Source organism: Ostrinia nubilalis, chromosome 5 (genome assembly GCF_963855985.1).
Source record: "Ostrinia nubilalis chromosome 5, ilOstNubi1.1, whole genome shotgun sequence".
Lineage (NCBI taxonomy): Eukaryota > Metazoa > Arthropoda > Insecta > Lepidoptera > Crambidae > Ostrinia > Ostrinia nubilalis.
The window spans coordinates 3,530,919-3,553,569 of NC_087092.1; the positions used below are offsets into that span (position 1 = coordinate 3,530,919).

Here is a 22,651-nt window from a genome sequence, read left to right on the forward strand (position 1 = left end):
TGTAAAGGTGACTGAATATTACTAAATCTTGCGTAATGAGGAGAAAATACATAAATTGATAGATCAGATGCCCAAGTTTTTGTTGGGGAAAAAAACCTACCATGCGGAGACAAGATAGGTTACCAAGTCAGAAGGATCAGGTATATATTAAAACGACCCTTTTGCTCCGTCATTCGCCTTAAGTGGGAAGGAACTGTGGAATTCCGGTCAAAGCCTTCACTACCACAGTCCCTCCCGGCGATTGCCCCCCTACAAGCCCCCCAGGACGGGGGCAAATGCCCAAGTCCTTGACGTAACCCCAAACCTTGATTTTTTAAAATTTCTAAACAACTAGTTGGAAGCGAACAACTCATTCTGTTTGTTCCTATTTACGAAATCATGTCTCGAAAACAGTTACAGCACATTAAATGTTTACGGCCACATTTAATCATTTCGAGAATTTACAGGTTATTGTATTCAGAACTACGCCTTTGTGGTCTGGAATAATAAACGGCTCATTAACTATTATACTAACTTTCGTCGAATCTTTTTATGTCTTTCTGGATATACGGGATCTTTCTGGCGCCATGATACTGCGTTGTGAATAATAAGGGCTAGTCTGATACCAAAAGATGAGTCGTTTCGTACGTGATTGCATTTCGGGTTAAAAAACCGCTCGACTCTCGCAAGGGTGGCTCATTATCTCTCAAAACACGCTTCGTGGAATGTAAGTATTCAGAATAACATTATAATAAAGCCCTCTCAGTTAAAAAAAACCCTTTTCAAAGCTTAAGCAAATAACTTCCGACTGCCACCCCTCGTGATTTAAAGTTATTAAAATGCATAGAAAAGATTCCACCGCAGGGAATACTTTGATGTCCCTTTATCTCAAAAAACAGGAGCCGTGTATTAAGATGATGGCATTTTTAACTTAAGCAGATTACTTTGGGCCATTGCTTACTAATTTGTTAATTATTCTGGTTAATCTACATAGCATTTCTCGATGAATAGTGAAAACTATGAAAAGCTCGTAGTAAAATTAATGTCATAAGTAAAACAACCAGTAAAGCTAAATTACCCGTAGATTTTTTAAACAAAAATTGGAATACAAAATTTATCTCCGTTTACGCAATCGTAGCAGGTCATAAAAACTGCATGGCTTTTAAAAAATCAATAAAAGACATTTTGTTAAGAAAATGAAACGCATTTTTCCCGTACAATCACCCCTACAAACCTACGCTACCGTATATTTAATAGCAATAGGAAAATTGCTACTGCGGGCTATCGTCACTTCTTGCGTGGGGCAAGACACGCGACTTTACCAAGCTTTCAAAAAAAGCTTTTATGACGATTCAGTAAAGTTTAATTTACTTTGGTCGTCAATTTCTCGAGAGCCGCTTTTTTCATTCATTCAAATCCTTTGCTTTTGCGAGCGACTTATGCAAGAGGGAATTAAAGCTATGTTAGCGTGCGCTTTTGCATCTTTGCACAGCGCATGCGCGCGTTTTGGAGGGAAAAACGGCGTACACAGTGTTGTCATAGCAATGACGAATATTGCACCTCCATTCTTTTGTTCGTTCAACAAAGTCGGTTAGTGTAAATCAGGTTTATCGACAGATTGAGTGTCAGTTGTAAACAGATGAGGTGGAGCACAAAGCCTTTGTGATTGAACTCCTCAAGGTTTATTTACCTGGTTCTGGTAGGTACACTTTAAACTTACTTTGTTGTGTGCCGTTAAAACTTTTGTGCCTTTGAAAAGGTCCTTGCGTGTAAACAGTCTTTGTTATTTCGAATAATGTCAGGGGTTCATTTTAATTAAGGTTAAGAAATTATCTTTTTCTTATTACATTTTATGCACGATAAAGCCGGCTGCATATTGCACAACTTTGCGTAATTTACTAGTAAGTACTTCCTTTGTGTATGTTGTAATAATGTTGTATACCTACTTAAATGTATATCCTAAAACTTTCTACCAAGGTTAGTTTGATTAGGAAAATCTGCATTCTTTTTTTAGTGGCAAGGTTTTTCCAAACAACAAATAGGATACCTACACGATATAGTTTCTTAAATATATGATTTTAACTTTCGCGTTCCATTACAATTAAAGCTTATAACGGTTCTTAGTTTCTTACATTGTTAGAATAGGGCCAAACCTTAACGGAATCCTTCTCACTGCTTGACAAGCCCCGGCCCTGAAGTTTTCAATGGAACGAGAACCAGCATTTGAGTAGGACGTCGGTAATTAGCACGTAATTAATTCCCGTCGTCGGAACTTTTCTAACCTGGTCTAACCGGTCCCAAAAGGATCTAGCGTAGGGGTACCAAACCTTTGGTTTTTGTACTTATTTGTGTGGTTTTTGTCAACGGATGACCATCCATTCATTAAATTCCGATGCATTTACAATCAACTGATGAGAAATTTCTCTTAGTCCAGTTCCAGTCTTATTAAGTCATCACTTTGCATTTGGTTATAACCGTGGGTAAAACCCGGTCTCTAAATTGAGATTCTACGACGGTGCGAACCCAAGCCTATTTTTCGCTTCAGAATTGCTTGAGTTTTAGTCATTCTTATTTAAGGAATATAGACACAAGCACAATTAATCACAATCTTTCCTAAATACCTCAGAGCTATACCAGATTTACTAAAGCAAGTCAACTTACCTTGCCCTCAAAGCAAATACTTATCACAGAATTAGGTGAGTCATAGAATTAGATGAGTCTACTTTAAGAAACGCAAACAGGCTCCAGTTCACACTTAAGTAGAGAATAAACATTCTCAGGTTTAAAATGACAATTTGCCAACGTTTCAAGGTCTTTCACCCCTGACAACCCTTTACTACCACAGTTGATTGAAGCATACATTCCGTATTTGTATGTTTAACAATTAGAAGTTGGTTCCCTTAATTGCGGGCAGCGGGCCGATCGGGCTGGACCGCATGCAGCATTGCGGTTAGCAGTGAACGGGTTAAGGGAATATTTACGAAAGTGTACCAGAGGTGTACTAGGGTTGGGATTTATATTAGTTTGCGAGGACATCACTGCCTTTAAATAACGGATTTAATTAATATTTACATAGCAAGTACACTTCCTCACTTACTTTGCTAAAATGTAATAATACCTTTGTCTGGTTAGAAAACATCACGAAATTTGGCAAGCATGGATTTCCACTTTATTTTTTGAAATTGCTACCTCTACTTCATTCCAACTCATTCCATGACCTTCTTTTGAAGGAGCAAACGCTGTTGGATTCAAGATAATTTTAGGAGGTTCAGGATTTTCAAATTTTGAGCATGGAATCTTCCTATCAGCTCCCTTCTTCGTTCTTCTTTTCCTCTAGTAACTAAGTTCAACCCTGGCTTTTCGTATCAGACTGCTAGTCTGTCGCGGTCAGGCTTGTCCAGTGCTGTAACTAGCGAGGTAGAAAGCTGACGTCACAGTAAATACCACATGACACAGCACCTTGATATGATACTCGTTCCTGGCCTGTACAATTTGCTTAGTGATCTCTCTATTACCTATTTGTTGGCTTTTAAATACAAGCAGATACCTATTGCTGTTAAGTAGAATGTTTGAGAGTGATTCGATATTCAAAATAAGCATATTTTTTTTCTAATCGTTTATTTTTGCACGTGGCAATTAAAAACTTTTTCAGTTTCTATTTTTGTTTTATTTTGAGGACACATGTATGCACAGTACGCCCCTGTCTACGTTCCTAGGTAAGGCTAATAAAATAACCTGAAAAATGTGTCGTTTATTAAATATTCATGGGAGTCATGAAATATTCTTAGACAAAACTCTATGATGTATGTGACAATGATGATAATTTTCTATTGTCACACAAAGTAACCGAATAGCATGCATTTTAAATGCAATCTAAACATAGTAAACCGACAACGGTACCATAAGTGATTTAGCTACGTCCGCCATACTGAATTACATCGATACGCCATCAAAAATTGATATCACGCCGTATTCAAATGCAGTATGATTTATGTAACGACAGTGCAGTGCCGTTATTAACGAGATATTGTCATGGTTTATTCATAAGCCATAAATGCACGGGAGTGCATAATAGATAACGTAAACGCTTCTATTCTAACTTGGTTGAGATTCGTTTCACTAATTGGCGGCAAAAACGTTCTGTTGACATTCATAATCTGCATAATGTTTTGATTGGACTCGTCGCGTCCCATACTCGTCCGGATGTTTTGTTACGAAGCTCCTACAAAATTTCCACATTTGTTTGCTGGTGCCACTAATTTAAATTATTGAATGTATACTATTGTTATAGCACATATTTTCCAAAAGAAAATCCAAATCCAATAAAATATTTTTTCAGTACTGAAAAAAATACTATCAACAATGTCGGAAGGATAACTACAGTTTATATAGTTGTTTTTAATTTATGTACTCTTGATCTTTTAGAAAAGTGTAAAAATAAGTTTTTTATTTCGTTTTTTGGTTACTAGTGTCGCCACCAAGCGTAAAAGCACACACGTGCCGCTAGTTGCGGCATGCGTTTGCCCGCCTACCGAGTTCCGCAGATCACTAACAGATGGCGTTATACTGTATTTATAAGCTTTATCGCGCTTATTTTTTTTCCACGAGATATTTTAAAATTTTAATACAGTAAATTAATAGAAATTATCATTATACCTACTTGTTAATATTTTAAGAGATCGTTACTTTATTTACCTTTGGTCTTGTGTTGCAGCTGTTTCATAAAATTATAAATCACTAGCTGACCCGGCGAACTTCGTACCGCCTTAGCGTAGAGATTTTCTTTATATTTTTTTCCGTAAAAACCTTGTACAGAGTATTAGAAAACTACAAAAAAAAAATCAGCCAAATCGGTCAAGCCGTTTTCATGTTATGTCGTGACAACGGAAAACGGGTTTCATTTTTATATATATAGAAGTCAAACGAACGAATAAATTATGCAAGCACTAAGTACCTACCACTACCTAAACAACTTTACTGGGCGGAATTATTAAACGTTTTTTTAATAAGTGGAAAATTTTCCTTTTTGATTTGTATATTGTGCTGCTAAGTATAGACAATAATCATAGACATTTTATCCATAAAAAAGTTAATTTTGCTGTCAAAGTCATGTCATTTCAATCTGGCGTGTACTGAGTTGGAATAATTTTACTATGCAAATTCTTGTGATTTAAATCCGTGTAATTTACTCCAAGTTTAGGCATGATCTATTAAATTTTCCATGTAGGTAATAGAAGAAATGTATAGCGGTCATATTTTTACATTATTTCCTTGGCGGTGACGAGAAATTGGTTAGTTAAGTCTTTGTCATGAGCAAGTAGGTAATGGGTCTTGGTCTTTGTACATATAATATTTGTCTACTTACTCTGGCCTTGAAGAGGCCTAGGTCATAGAATTAGGGAAAGATGCCTAATATGGAAAGATGACCGGTTGGCAGCAGCCTGCATCCAGCGCTTTCCTGCTACCTTTATTATGATTACTTAAGTTTCTTCTCCTTGTCCACAGATTGGCGTGCCCCGATGGCGGATGAATCGGAGGCGTCTAGGAGGCGAGTGCCGGCGCCCCCGCCTCGTCAGTCCTCGCGGCCCCCCGAGCCGCGACCGCGGACCTACGCGCCGGGCCCCGCGCGGCCCTCCCTCGACCTACCGGCCCCCCCGCGTCTGATCCGGCCCTCCGAACACCTGGCCATAGTAGAGCGGGCCATGGAGCGCAGGCCCCCGCCGCTAGTGCCGACGATAACGGTGGTGCAGGGCCCCAGGCCGGCCCTGCCGCCGCCGCCGCCGGTGCACAGGCCCGTCCTGCCGCCCCCGATGAGAATGCCGGCTCCAGTGCCTCACACAGTGATGCGGCTGCCGCAGCCGAGGAGAGATGTTCAGGTCAGTTTTGGACTCTTTAGCTTATTCTAAGTAGGCCAGGAGATCTTACTAGCTTAAATAAAATTACCAACCTTCTTTCCATCTATGTAGCGGTTACAAGCCACTGTCAAAAAATTGCGCAAGGAATAAGTAAGTAAGTAAGTAAGTAAGTAAGTAAGTAAGTTCTTTATTGTGTATAGAAACAAGGTTACAGAAAGATCTTAAATTAATTACAGAGTATCACTTGATCCTACCCTTTCAGGCGTATACACATTTTTAATTTTTATATCTAAACATATTTATTTATAATCTAGGTATTCTTGTACACTATAAAAACATTTTTTAGTTAACCATTCTTTAATAACATTTCTAAATTTTGAGAATTTTAGTTCTTTAAAATCGTCTGGTAGTTTATTATATATTTTTATACACATAATAAAAGCATTCCTTGATGCTAGTGTTAATTTTGTCTGAGGCCTTACTAGTTTATTTCTGTATACAGAGCGTAGGTTTCGATTTGAAATTTGAAATTTCTGAATAAACAAGTCTTGATTTTGTTGGACAAATAAACAACAGTCAAAAATGTAAAGGCAAGGTAAAGTTAACAGATTATATTTTCTAAAAAAGGGACGACAGGAGTCTATTTGTTGTAGTCCAAAAATAGCTCGAATACATTTCTTTTGCATAATAAATGCCTTATCCCTATGTACAGAGTTTCCCCAGATTAAAGCTCCATAGCGCAAAGATGAGTAAGAGAATAAGAGAGTAAGAGATAAGTAGGAATTCTTATTTTAAAATAAGCATGAAACTGACCAGTGACTTAAAAACTTTATCGTTATTTCTTTTACATGAGCGTGTAACACGGTAGCCGGTTTTCGCGTAATGATATCATATTAACTGGCCGAAATTAATGTGCAGAAATGCTGAAAAAATATTTCAGTAAAAATAATATAGTTTGCATTATTAGTAATGATATAACTTCGCAAATCTTACACAAATCATCATTAGTAAGTCAATTAATCGTTTAATTATTTTAATTAATTGTTGCGCAACGTAGCATACAATACATATACTAAATCAATCGGCAAGCCTTACGTCGGTATTACATCCCTAGATTGCGATACAAACATCGCGTGGCGCCAATAGCTATAACAATGATGTATTGTGCTCGATGATTCATATCGATATCGCTTTCGCATCGAATCGGAATCGCTGCGTCATCCGATGATGATTAGCATACGATACATTATCAAGAGGACACCCACGGTTTGTTGTAAACAAGGCTTGTATGTTTATGAGACGTGACTGGGGTTTTTGAAGTTCCGTGACGAGTGTATGAAAGTGACAGTCATTATGCCAATCTTTTTGTTATTTGACATCCTTGCTGTTATTGCAATGAGTGTGGGTATTTTGTTGTGCTTTTGTGCTGATTGATGGTCGGTTATGATTTCCTCTACATAACAAGCACAGTTCTGATAAAAAGTTTTTAAGGCTTTTAACTTATCCCTGAAGTCATTATTACAAAAAAGTTAAACCTGGGACGAACACTGGTTGAAAATAAATATCATTTCCATACTAAATGTCAATTTAAAGTTGAGTTCAACCAGTCTTAACTTTTTGTAATAAGGGGGATAGGGTTCTGTTCTGTGTTCTGTGAGAGTCATAGGTACAACTTTAATCTGCCCCTTTTTAAAAATCAATGGATGGTGCACAAACCCAGCTTTTAACCTTCTCACTCATTTTTCCTTTGGTTACCCTTCCCTCCCCTTCAAGAGGGGTTAAAATTACAACGCGTTACTTTTACGGTTCTTTACCAAGTCATATCATTTACCAAGTTAATAGGTTTTTTAAGCTACAAATTTTCCTTAAAATGCTTTGAGATATTGACAACCTTCCGAAGATTAACGCCCACTTATCTGCGACCGCGAAATTAGTATCATTGACGGATTTAATCTGACCTTAATACGGCATTCACCGAAATAGTGCCCAGGCTAATTAAGAGTATTACGGCCATATTAGCTCGGTGAATGGGCCGTTCATTCAATGAGCTTGTTAGGCTCCCCGCAAACGAACCACCGACCACAGCCAGTGGTGGCTGGGTGACAATCGGTCCATAGTGACGAACTGGCCGAATCGAGATGCGAGGAACTCTTGTTCAAACCCCGCCAATTAATGTACATATTTATTTACAAATTCTTAAAAATAAACACGTTTTCTAGACTAGACGTGGCGTCCACTCGCGACTTAATGTCCGCCACACTCCACTGGTATCTGCCACTTGTAACTCAGTGTCCGCGACATGTCATCCATGATGACTGACATGACTGGATACAAATCTATTACAAACCACTGACTACTAGTGGCGGCGGATATTTCACGTATCCCCATTCATGAGGCGAGTCAATGAGGATAATCGATTTAATCGAATAGCCCCCTTCATTTGCGCACTGCCAAAGGTGGTACGTGATAGCCACGGTGGCTGTGGTCGGTGGCCCGTTTGTGCAGAGCCTTAGGGCCAATAAATAGTATCGGATGCCCTCCGCCTTGTCAGCGGTCAACGGCTCAACGGTATTGAAAAGTACAAATATTTTTGCTTTTAAATTACTCCGATATGTGAAGGAAGTGTTTGGAAATGTGACCTACTTATCCAGGTGAATAGGTTAGTCTACCGGCACGGTAAAAGAAGAATCAAGAAGCTCAATCAAATCAAGCGTAGAGGCAGACGAAGCACCTTTGTTTTATATTATGCACAATATTTTATGTACCTAGTAATAAATAGGTGCTATTAAATTAAGTGCAAAAAATACGTACTCGTATTAGTATGTATGTATTATGTCTTTCTCCGTAATAAGTAGCTAGGTAAATAGTCCTATAATAATGACAGCAGTTTATATGATCGAAATCGTCCGTCATCGTCCGGATGTTTATCAGTCAACAGTCAAGGCTTCATTGACCTTGTATCAATCTGTAACTTCAGTTTTTTTTACAATCAGAGCAGATGTGCAGTCCCGTTGCAAGTACAGTTCGCTTAATAATTCCTGTTGCATTTTGGACTTTATTAATTTTGACATAAGGATGTGAATGGAGAGGTGATTGTCTGATATCGGTGACCCAGATAAGGGTCTGGAGTAATGAGCCGGCGAGACGGGGCGGAACCGAACCTTGGCCCAAACTGTACGTCTGATTCGAGTCTGGCGAGCTTTATAAAGTTGTTGGTAATTTTAGCGAGTTAATATTATTGGAGAACAATGTGTAATATTTTGATCATAATACCAGGCCTGTTCATCTCCGCGAGTTTACATCGAAAACAAAACACGCACGATGGCCCACCTACAGGATACTATTCGACAAGGCTTCACATACGAGCGAACATTGACTCACGCACGCGTATTCTTGTGTATGATGGAAGAAAATAAAGAAAATGGTGTACTAAATACTGTGCAGTATTTAACTGCCTAAATAATAATAAAAACACAGAATGTACTTTTTTAAGTTGCCTCAATATACTGAGAGGTAAATAAGTAGTTAATATTATTCATGATAATTCATGCTAAATCATGTATTTCCTCCGCCATTTTCCGCAGTTTGGCACCTCACGTCACACAATTTTACCAAAGTCAGCCCTATAGCTTCGGCGCAGTGCCGATCACTGACGTTTGTCAACAAAATGGTGCTTGACTCTTGAGACAGGCTAAATTACATCATATTGTTAATGACATTGAGCATACATTTTTTTTAAATTCCTTCGCGAAGTAAAACTTCTGTACGTAGTACTTATTATTATTCTGTGATAATACTTTCAGCATGTAGTATAATTAGGTCGGTAAGCATCTCTATTAAAATAGGGTTTTATTGATACATACATACATACATATAGCCCTTTACATTTACATCTATTCTTGACATTTTCCCTTACTCTTTCGTCTATTCTTGCCTTGATAAAGGTTGCAGCTTTATCAGGATTTTCTTCAATAGAGCGGCATTTTCTTCCATAATTTACATTTACTATATTTTTAGCGTTTATGAAGTTCATATTATAGGGCATGTTTTAGATTTAAATAGGAGCCTCCGCCGACTAAATACCTACCTTTTGTCGGCCGATAGCTTAATCGGGCTGTTCATTGGGATAACGAACAAGTATAAAAGTAACATTACACCGATTGGGTATCAGGTACAGACAAATTTGAAGCCGAAAAAACTATCGACCGATGAAAAGTCTTTAGTCTTAAGGCACATATGACTAAATCTGAGGGGACTATAAAGGTTTAGTGCAAAATCACACAACCTTTATCTTTGCTCTGAATCTTTATTATTGTTCTGCAGCCCTTGTTACACACAATAAGTTCTTTGAAAAGCAATACTCGAGCAATCTCTTTCAGATATTGTTTGTTAGCAGACTCATGTAGTTCAATAGTTATCGCCTTGTCATCTCACCCGAGAAATTATTACGACGGTCAATTCGGTTTTAAATTTGACCCAGTAAAGGGCCCGGACTAATGACTTGGCCCACTTCAGACTGCGCTTGGGCATCACAGCTCGGGAAGAACGGCTAGCTTTTCTCTGACGGATTTTATTAATGAAATACATTCCATTACCATAATTACATCGTTGCTAATTATTTCATTGTTTTGTAACGAATTCGGATGAAAATGTAAAATTTCGTCTAATTATAGTATAATAGGTTACTCGATAGATTCTGACAAAATAGTCGATTACAAACTGATTCCACTTATCACGCCATTATAGCCCTGAGTTGTCTGTGCATCCTTTATAGCAGGGTTCACAAATTATTTAATTTATTGATTGTATTGTTAGCTTTCCGGTACAGTTCTTGCAACAAGGCGAGTGAGCTTTACTTGTGTGTGTATGTGTACACATACATACACACATGTCATGTAATTTCTATTAAAACTTTTGAAAATGAACAGTAGCGAGCCACCACACATGTAAAGCTTACTCGCCTTCGTGAATTGCAACAACTTTACCTTATAAACAGCATGACTGGTTTAGTATTACATTTTATAATGTCGGACAAAATTTTATGGGATGGCCGTTACCTCTCTGCTTTGGTTTGATCGAATATCAGAACGGCGTTCTGCATTCGACAGGCAATCGAGCACGAATTGAAAGAGATCGTTTGTCTCGATTTTATTGCTGTATAGTCCTGTGCAATTATGTGTACCCTCATTTTTATAAGAGATAGCATTTATGTAGATTTTACCTGATGGAAAATAATAATCAGGCCAAAAGCTTCACCCGGAATCCTCAACACACAGGAATTTAAATGTCCCAAAAAAAAAGGAATATACTTACTTGGTTTCAGTAAATTTGGATGAAAGGCAAGCGTCATTGTCTCTATCTTACATAAATATTTTCCCTTTTTTATTTTTCTTTGCTATCTTTAAGAATCTGCTAAGTATTTTCATATTAGCATGCAGTATAATTTTTAGTCAAATATCAATTTCGCTGTGATAAAACCTACTCGTGTAGTAGTTTTTTAAATATGACAGGTTTAACTATGCCTCTGACTCCGACTGTACCATTGTCGGGTTGACAGGCAAGAGTGGAAGCCGAACGAATAACGGTGAATCAATAAATGTTGCGTGTTAGATCAAGTGTTTGATGTGTTGTGTGTTGTCTCAAACACGTGTATGGTCGTGTATGGTTTGGATAACGGTTGTGCGTAGACCTTTATATGGTTGGTAGTTTGTGACGTAACTTTGGCGCTTACCATCTGCGATAATATTGGCATTTGATTTGACAATCATTGGTCTGGTTAAAAAGCTGGTGAAGACGCGTGTCAGTTTTTGTATGCGTTACCTGAATATTAATTACATAGTCTCCAAAACAAACTATTGAGATAAATAAGTATTGTAAAATGAAACGAATTCGACCATAACAAAGTCTATTTCAATTAATTTGTGCTCCTTGCCCTTATCTGATGTTTATTTTACTCAGAATTGGGTGTTTCTGTACTATTATAGGTAAGTGAATGTAGTTTATTCTCAATAATAGGCACCATATTTTTTAATTTACTTGTTATGTATCTTCGAATAGATCAGCAAGTACATATTTTCAACAGCGCAAAGATATAAAGATATCTCTATCGGCTAGATAGAGGCACAAGACATTATTGAGTGTAACAACATCGGATAGCCGATTTCAATCGTTGCTATCTTTACGATTCGTGTCCCGTTGTAATACATAGTCGTAGCAATCTTAGCTAGTGATCATATAGCTAGTTTTATTATGGAATAGCCAGTGAAAGGATCGGATCAGGTACATCTGAAAGAAGGCTTTCAAAGATGGATGAATTTTAAAGAATCGGCTTATTTATACTTTTACATTTATACTCATGGATAGAAAGACATTATCATATGGATATTTTGTAGGAAAAGTATTATACAGTTGTGCAATTTCTCCTCCGAAAAGACTAAGATCGAAAGATGAAAGGACGCGCTGAACAATGTGGCAATTGCTTGACATACTTCACCTCACCATCATCATTTCAACTATTGGCCTCGCCCAATATGTGTGGCACTTTGGTATTAAAACTCGTTTCTTTCAGCTTTAACATAACTTGAACAAATGCAGCTATCGTCATCATCATCATCATACTCGTATTTATTAGCCTCAAAGCTGAAGTATCTCCAGAAAAGTCAAAAATTTCACTGGTCCTGTTGTTGATTTACTCTCAATGAAAATACGAAGTCATTGGGAAATTTAATTTCGCTTTGACGTGATTCATCTTAATTGACGCCTTTGCACCTCTCGTATGTCTATATTTAGTTAGAATCGAGGTTTCTAACACTGCAGAACATTTAGCATTAGAAATCGTCATGTCAATTAGCAAGGCCTAAAGCTATTAAGATGTTAAATTAAAGCTTCCATCTTGTTTAAATTGTGCAAACAGATGTTATTTTCTTCAAAAGGGTCTGAGAATTATAAATTTCGTGTTGGTCAGGCAGATAATAAAATTCAATTTTAATAGCTCTTTTATCATTATTCCTTTAAAGTTTCATAGATTCTATGCCTTCTTCTTTGACATCAAACATCATGAATGCATTAACACTAATTCGTCATATTAATAGCCTATTTTATTACAGCAATATATTCAAGCTTATCATTACTTCGACCGAAATAGTCATAACATCAACTAAATTGAATCGAATAGTGCATCAAACATAGATCGTTCGCGTGGGTGCTCGAATGGCTATATCCGATACTATGTCACTATTGATGGCTATTATATCGCCATGACCGTTAGTTCAACGACCTTTTAATTGTTCGAACAAGGAATACACCCACATGCTAAGCCGGTCTGGCAAGGATTTGTAATGCTCGGAGCAGTATTTCTTAATCGGTTTGCAAAAGTTGATCTGAGAGTGCAGCAATAAAACAATAAATCGAATGACACATTCGATCGATGTTCAATCGATTGCGAAAGGCTTTGATGAAGTTGGTAATCGATTTGATGTATCAATTATACAAAGAGATGAATCTTTATAATGCTCATTATTTTTTACGAGTCCTTATTAGGTGCGATTGAACCGTGTCAGACGCCTTTGACGGCTTGTTACTACTGACATCAGACTTGTGACCTTAGTTTCTGCAATTCACACAATGAAAGATAGAGAATAAAAAGCGTACCTAAAACCAAAGAGTGGAATTTACTGCTCACGTTACGTCAGTGATCCCAAATTTATATAACCCGAACGTCTGAAGTGCGTCTGAAATAATATTTTCGGGGAAAAAATGCTTCGCTTATTTTTCGGGATTAATAGCAAACCCATCTAATATAAAAAGAGAAATGAAAACAATGAGAAACTTTTTAAAACCAAAGCCATTCTGTGATAGATAACTTCATCTTAACATACCTAGTTAGGTATTTAAACTTTACATACAATAAGAACTTTTATTATTTAGGGTTCAACAAGGGTAAAACAAAAAATTAGCTACGAAAGTAAAATTCAGCTACGAACTTAGATCGCTAAGCTAGATTGTTCCTAGATACAGCAGTAGCAACAAAACATCAATTCCACAATCCTACAATCTTCCGTCAATTTGCAGAACTAGGAAGTGTAAAATCAATTCCCTTGCTGCGCACGCGCAGAAATGGACTAAGAGCCAGTGAACGCAAGATCTTCGTCATTTTATTGCTGAAAGTCTGTCAGCGCCTGTTCCCGACATAGGAATAACATTGGACTATCACGAAGTTTGGGTCATCGCAACTTTGGCAGATACCCTAAAATGCTTGACTGTCAGAACTACTTATCTGGTTGATGATGAAACAACATCTAATTATTATCCAATGTAAAAATCAGCTTTTATGGTAGAACGTAAGTAGAATTACAGTTTAATGAATTTACCGTGAAAAAAAGCTTACTTTATATTTTCAACCCCTTGCTAGATAAGCATTTTAGGGTAGCTGCCAAAGCCACGATGACCCAAGCCTTTTTTTTTCTTTGCCCCAAGCTTTGATGGTTCAACGTTTTTACCTATTTTGTGAGGATGCGCTGACAAACTTTCAACTTTTATAAAATAACGAAGGTCTGGCGTTCACTAGCTCTTGCTCTAAAGCATTCCGAGAAAGGCGCCAAATCAGCGCGGGCGCAATTGAAAAATGGCTTATTACCAGCCAATGAGCGCAGCGTAGAAAGCGCATGAGATCTTTGTAATTCCCTTAGCAATAATTCGTCGGTCAGATTCTGCAGCTGACGGCTGCGAGCTATCATTAGGGTGACCATGGTGTTTTAGTTGATATAAATTTAATTTTAGTATCAATTTAATTGCTTGAAAATGAGACTCTTTGAGTCATTGACTAATGAGAGAGTGTAAAAATGTGCCACTATTTTTGTTTGGTGCTTCATTCGAATTGCTTTATGAGTAGGTATACTTTTATGGCAGTACTTCTAAAGATACTTTAAGCCAACCACAGGTCGGTCGGTCCAAAATCTTTCATCGAAGAGTTGACTCCTCAGATCATAGAAAGAGAATAGATATGAAGTCGCGCGTAACTACAACGAGAACCAGTGTCCCCACATTTCCCCCACCACAGCTCCCACACACACATTCAACTGTGTAAAAACAAAGCGACTGAGTCTACGACAACATGTGCAACCGGCTTAAAAGTGCTGTGATTGGCCAGAAGGCGTGCCTTATGGCCAATCAATGGCCGCGTGACGTGACGCACACTTTGAAAAAAGCAATTAGAGAGAAGAAAGATAAAATGGAGTCGATAAGATATCGATACTTTAAATCCTGGGGGCAAGGCTCGAAATTGGTTTAAAAAATGCTTGTATGAAAACCTTTTTATTATTATACGTTATTATTATGTTCTTTAACGATTTTTGCATAAAGGAGTCAGTTCCATTTTGTATGGACGAAAAACTCAGAATCAATTATTGGGACTAAATGAAGTTACCTTATATTAATTTACCCCAACCAAAGCTCAATGTCGTTATCGATGGAGTATAGAAGTTATAGACTGACAAAGTTTGTATGAAAAGTTATGGGCTTAACCCATGACTTTTAGGTACTTGCGATTTTTACCAGTATTTACAGTATTGGTAATATAATTATTATTTACTTTAATAATAATAACAGGATCACTGTAATTATTATTAACTACTATCGCGCATTAACTTTTTAATTATGGCGAAATTCGTACCGCCTATGTTTATCAAAAATAATGCCTATATTAGGCTTTCAACTAGCTCCTATAGTAATTACATAGTTGACAGTTACTAATCCCTTCTACTATTGTTATTGTTTTTGTAAAAACTTAAAAATCGCAAGCAACTCATGATTTTTTCATTCAAAATTAGAAAATAGAAAATAATAATTTACTTCTATTTATCGATAATAGGAAACCGTATTAGAACACGAGCCCTGCACTATGTTACGACCGGCACATGCGGCCGTACTGTGTATTTTCACGCGTCAGTGGATATCGGAAGAAATAAAATACATTGCGCAGTAGTTACGCATGACATAAAGTGGTTGCTAACTAAATCGTCAATGTACAACGTGTTTGAATTTTTATCACCACTAATTTCGATATCGCAGTAAATGTCACGGCACTGAATTCGTTCGTAAAAATGTTTAGTTTTTTTTATTTATAAGCAAAATACCAATGGATTTGCAATACTTACATGTGGTAAATGACTTCATTGTTCCTGTAGTTCTTCGTTTCACTTATGTTATTGCACGTTACGACGCATTATCCAACAATATCGGAGAACATTTCCTCAGTACGACTGAATCGCGACTAACCTGGCGTCGCGGGCGATGTTCGTTTCTGGGCATATCGCGGAGACACGCGCCACGCCCCCGTTTCACATCTATTCCCTTCTATGATCTGAGGTTGACTCTAACCATTTCTTTCAAAGCTCTGTTGTTGTTGCTCTGTATAGACTTTTTCCTCAATTTTCATTATGAAGGTATTACTTTTCTCGAACTTCAAGTACCTAAAGTGAGTGTAAAAATATTCATAAGTTACAGCGTTGTCTCCCTACCATACACATTAGTATTGCCCTTCGCAGGGTTGTCGCTTTCGCTGAAAGTGCGCGGGGCGGGGCGTGCCCGCGGGCTCTGCGCAGTGACCGATTCATTATTACATTATCACCTGCTACGGCGTTTGCGCACACGAGTATTACAATGCTTGCAAAATTTGCTTTTTGTTAGTTGGAACTGTTTATTTCATATTTTAGGGATACAAACCTACTCGGATTAAAATTTGGTGCCTTAGATACTACGCTTACAAGAGTATTTTTCTTTATCTTTATCCTAGCCGTTTTCGATTATTTGGGGACGGCTGTCTTCTTTATGCGTTACAGACGTTTTATGTAATGAAAAATGTGCAGAATCTTTTGCATGAGTAAGTACTTATATTTCTGCTAGATCTCTGTTATTTTCACTGCATCTAAAGTAGAGATAGAGACGCATTTGCAGCCCAAAAACAATAAAACAAAAAAAGAAATACTAAAGAAATATATCCCAGTTAAAGAAAATATGTCAAACTATAATAATGATCTAGATGAAACTTAAGGCATCCCTCCCTTGTTAGCTATGTTCAGCGATAGGCATAATACTAATCTGCTTTATGTGACTTCTGCGGTATTATTTGCATTGCTCTGTGGCGAGTGCGCGGGCGCGGTTCCTCGATAACCCTATTGTAATAAATGTGTTCTGTTTTCGCTAATGCTCCACGCCCTATCTAAAAGGGCGTAAAGTTGGACATGAAACTATTTAGATAATGCGAATCTAGGGCTGGTTTAGCGAAAACTACTTCACATTGTCATTATCGTAATGTCAGCCTTTAATCTTTACTGGTGTTCGGTAACTATGCACTCTAAAATGCCGATGGCCTGTTCTGTGCTACTTTTCTAATATTGTACGGTTGCAATGAGTGTGTTGCTATTACTATGTCAATCTTGGTTCAAGACATCTATAAATTTTGTTTATCATCTGCATTAATTTAATAGATAAGCGTAAGTTGGCTATGGTTTCTGACTCATCACTTTCAATTTTGTAACTTTCTTAAAAATCTATAGCAATCCTCTCAAATCAAGTGATCCTTTCTTGAAAGTACATACGTTCGTTCGTTTCAGCCAAATGACGTCCACTGCTGGACAAAGGCCTCCCCCAAGGTTTTCCACAATGAACGGTCCTGCGCTGCCCGCATCCAGGCTCTTCCCGCGACCCTTACCAGATCGTCGGTCCACCTAGTAGGAGGCCTGCCCACGCTACGTTTTCCAGCCCGTGGTCGCCACTCGAGAACTTTCCTGCCCCAACGGCCATCGTCTCTACGAGCTATGTGCCCCGCCCACTGCCACTTGATTTTAGCAATTCTGCGAGCTATGTCGGTTACTTTGGTTCTCCTACGGATCTCCTCATTTCTGATTCGATCACGCAGGGAAACTCCGAGCATAGCCCGCTCCATCGCCCTTTGGGTGACCTTGAGCCTTCTTATGAGGCCCATAGTAAGCGACCACGTTTCGGATCCATATGTCAACACTGGCAACACACACTGCTCGAAGACTTTCGTCTTGAGACACTGCGGTATTTCGGACATGAGTATATGGCGAAGCTTCCCGAACGCTGCCCATCCGAGTTGGATTCGACGATTGACCTCTTTCTCGAAGTTGGACCTACCTAACTGGACTGTTTGTCCCAGGTATACATAATTGTCGACAACTTCGAGTGTAGAGTCTCCAACCTTCAGAGGAGTGGGTGCAACACGGACATTAGACATGATTTTTGTCTTGTCCATGTTCATTCTGAGGCCCACTTGTTGAGAGGCTCTACTGAGGCCATCGAGCATTGTGCCTAGATCCTCCAAGGTCTCAGCCATGACTACGATATCGTCCGCGAATCGAAGGTGGGTGATGTACTCGCCGTTGATATTTATGCCAAATCCGTTCCAGTCCAGAAGCTTGAAGACATCTTCCAGGGCGGTGGTAAACAGTTTTGGAGATATGACGTCTCCCTGTCTTACCCCTCGCTGCAACTGGATAGGTTTCGAATCCCGATCCTGAAGGCGGACCGACATTGTGGCGTTTTTGTACAAACCCCTCAACACTTCGATATATCGATAGTCAATTTGGCACCTTTGGAGAGACTGTAGCACTGCCCAGGTCTCGACCGAATCGAAGGCTTTCTCATAATCCACAAACGCCAGGCAAAGTGGTTGATTATACTCCTCGGTCTTCTGTATAATCTGCCTTAGCGTATGTATGTGGTCTATGGTACTAAAGCCTTTTCGGAAACCGGCTTGTTCGGGAGGCTGGAAGTCGTCGAGCCTGCGAGCGAGACGATTCGTAATGACTCTTGAAAACAGCTTGTAGACATGGCTCAGAAGTGAGATGGGTCTATAATTCTTCAATAAGGTTTTGTCACCTTTTTTGAAGAAGAGTACCACCACACTTCTGTGCCATGTCGTAGGCGTTTTTCCTTCGAGGGTGACGGAATTGAACAGCTTCTGAAGAGCCCTCAGTACCGGCGTTCCGCCTGCCTTCAAAAGCTCAGCCGTGATTCCATCATCACCCGGTGCCTTGTTGTTCTTCAGCTGTTTGAGAGCCATTCTAATCTCGTACAGACTGACGTCCGGGATATCTTCGGTATAGTGTCGGGTCAGTCTAGCTCTTGGGTCTTCGGCTAGATTTGTGACAGGTGCACGTACACTCGTGTATAATTGTCCGTAGAACTTCTCGACCTCTTCCAATATCTCCGGCCCCGACGAAATGGCTCTGCCATCCTCTGTCTTCAGCTTGGTCAGTTGACTTTGGCCAACAGACAGAGCTCTTGCGAACACTTTAGAGCCCTTGTTTCGCTCAATCGCCTCTTTAATACGGTCTGTATTAAATTGGCGTAGGTCGCGAGTCAAAGACTTGGAGATCTGTCTGTTAAGGCGCCGATACTGAGCAGCATCTTCAGAGGACTGCAGAACCAAGTTCCGTCTCTCTTCCATGAGTTGATTGGTGAGGTCAGAGATCTTTTTGGTTCCTTTTGAACGACGGGTTTTAAAGAACTTAGACCCAGTCGTTTGGACAATTTCCACGAACCTGTCATTGTATTTGTCCACATTTTCGCAGTCTCCTAGGCATTCGAAACGATTTTGCAACTCGAGCTGAAAGCTTTCGGGGTTTTGGAGTTGGATGGGCGCTGGGCGGAGCGTAGACTTCATCAGTCGACATCTCTCGAGCTTGGGTCTGATATTCAATGTGCCTCTTACCATTCGGTGATCGCTTCCTGTTTTGACCGAATTGATCACAGAGACATCATTGAATATATGCTTCTTCGTCGACAAGATGAAGTCTATCTCATTTTTTGTAGCGCCATTGGGATGCAGCCATGTCCACTTTCGCTGTTTTGGCTTTCTGAAGAAGGAGTTCATCATAAAGAGGCCCTCCCTCTCCATAAAGCCAGCCAGCAGTTGGCCACGTGCGTTCCTCTCTCCGTACCCAAATTGCCCCACTTTCGGCTCATTATCGCTTCGTTTACCTAGCTTCGCGTTGAAGTCCCCCATCACAACGGTAAAATGGGACCGGGAGCCATGTATGGCTCTGGAAATATCCTCATACATGGTCTCCACTTCGTCGTCGGGGTGTTCCGTGGTCGGTGCGTATACCTGTATGACCTTCAGCGAATACCGTTTGGTGATTCTGAGTATCAGGTACACTACCCTCGCCGAAACACTCTCGATCTGGACCACGTTGTTGACAAGGGACTTGTGGACGATAAACCCGACACCACCCTGGGACTGCTGGTCGCCCTCCCGGAAATAGAGCAGGTTTCCGGATTTAAGAATTATGGTGTCCTCCCCCTCTCTTCGGACTTCACATAATCCTACGATATCCCACCGTAACCTGCTCAACTCTTCCTCGAGTTCCATTAGCTTCACGTCTGTACGCAGTGTGCGAGCGTTATAGGTTGCCAGGGCCAGAGGTCGTCGGTGTTGGTAGCCTGGCATCCCCCGGGGATTCTTCGCACCCCTTGTCCCACCGTTACCGTGACCGCTACCGTGGTCCGGGATAGTGGGGCCGCCGGGGACTAGGGGCCGTTTTTTTGTTTTTACCACCATTTGGAGGGTTTTGCCCTAATCGCCACGCTTGGCAGGCGGGTTGGCGATCGCAGTTTTTTTGCTTGGTTTCGCACGCAGACGCTGCTGCCCGTCCGGTGCTACAGGAGTTTGTCGCCTCTTACGACACGCCTCCTGTTGGCGGTGGGGAAAAGTATTCTTTTACGGCCGTCCCCACACAGCACAAGAAAGTACATACATACATACCAAAAATCAGTTCAGTTCTGCCGTGTTACCGTACCGTAAACCTATTAAATAAGTGTAAATGATATACTATCTTTAGTAAATTTCGAGCATAATTTTTATAGGAATGGGTACTAATTCGGGAAGATTTTTGGCAGCCAGTTCTATCCCTTTCGAATAAAAAACCTATCTCAGTTTATTTATTTTGACAAAGCTTAAGCTTCACACTTTTTGTCATTTATATCATCTAGCTAGACAGCTGCTCCGCGGGAACATAATATTTCGGTAACAGGATACGTGGATTACACCGGGCGCTGGCTGATGGCCACTTTGAACGTATCTCTTGATCTCCCGAGTCGAGTGTCGTGTGACGGGGACGATGACTCAAGTCGATATCATGGTTGATTTCATGGTTAATTGTGGTAGAGTTAGAGATCAGAGCAGGAATAAGTCTTGGGGTAGTAGAGTCATGATTATAAACATCTGATAATAATACAACTATACTCGTACTAAGTGCAGGAGTAACTTCTCAGGAAGTATTCGCTATACTGGTTACATAGCACCACTGGGTGTCCACGACACAGGTTATTCCTAGTGTGGGACCCGCAGACAAAGTTTACCGAATAAAGCTGCCACTATTGTTTCTAATTGTATTTGAATGTGTATGCGTGAACGATTTGTTTGTTTAAATACAATATTTGAATTTGTAAGTACCTACCTCCTACTACATCTCGAGGGTCAAACGTAAAGAAAATAGTTAGTAAAGAGTTTTTATTTCACTTCTGGGTCAGTCCATCCGTCATGTTTACTTAATTTATACTTATTAGATATACGGTAAAGAACTACTTTACACCTGGGTGAAACCCAAAGCTATAAATCGACAAAAACTACAAATCTCGTAAAACGACCGCATGCACTCTAGCGTATCTACGCATAAGCGTGCGTAAGCGCACTTATCGTAAACACGGCGCGTATAAATTAGCGGCGATGCGCGCCACTTTCCAATGTCAACGCACAATCGCCGCCCACGCTGCGCGCGCGCCGCTCGCGTGACTGACAGCCGGCGGTGACAGCGCGCGATTGCGTTATACAACGATTATTTCTCGTTTGTCATATAAAAAACATTAATTTCCCGTCTGTCATAAATAATATTTTGATTGTTTTGTTTATTTCTTGCAAAAAATAGTATAAGATTGAGCTACAATAATGAATTTACGAATTAACGGCGATACGCGCCACTTTCTAAAGTCAATGCACAATCGCCGCAACAACCAGGAACACTTCTCATCTGTCCAAATTTTTTAAAGATTCTTTTGTTAACTTACGGACACTTACACGGGTTCTGCCTGTAACGAAAATAATTTACTGCCACGAATCTAAATCACGAGTGATTTTTACTCTGAAATATACAGCCCTTTTTTTCTTCGTTTTTGTATTATTTCTCAAAAAGAAAATAGAGATAATGCTGTCAAGTCAAATATCCATTTGATTTATTATTTTCTTTTATTACTACGTGCTTTGCGACTGCATATTTTTAGTTTCCTATAATGTATTGTAATTAACTGACAAGTGATATACCTAGTCAATATTATAATCCTAATAGAAAATAAATAATCGCTCGTATCTTCTATGGTTAATTTTAAGCTGCATGTGTCAAACAAGGCTGTATGTTTCTTTAATAACGATATATAAAATTAAAAAAAAAATGTATTACAGAACAAAATAACTAGTATAGCATGAGCTGACACTAGGCTAACCGAAGTCTGGAGTGTGCCGCGTGTAGCTTTTGTTATGCATTAAAAACCATAAAAAATATGATGAAATGGAATAACAAATTTTAATTATTAAAGTAGGTCGCTTATAATGGTCGTCGTAAAAAATCTTTTCCTAATCTTCCTCGTATATTTTGTTTCAGGTATGTACAGCAACCGATACGTCTTATTATGTATTACAACGAGCCCATCCGTCATTGTCGTGCGACAATGGACACACACCAGATGAGTATGCAAATTGTTTTTTTTCCCAAAGCGTCACGGCTGATCCGCGCACAATG

General features: G+C 39.3%; 1 protein-coding gene across 1 annotated transcript in view; it reads left to right on the top strand.

The window, feature by feature from the left end:
* The window catches only part of LOC135072118 (uncharacterized), a 357,723-nt gene that overhangs the window by 43,342 nt on the left and 291,730 nt on the right, over window positions 1–22,651 (top strand). Inside the window, exon 3 of the mRNA XM_063966072.1 lies at window positions 5,485–5,855. Coding sequence (XP_063822142.1) covers window positions 5,485–5,855 — 371 coding nt within the window. The remainder of the gene's footprint in view (window positions 1–5,484; window positions 5,856–22,651) is intronic.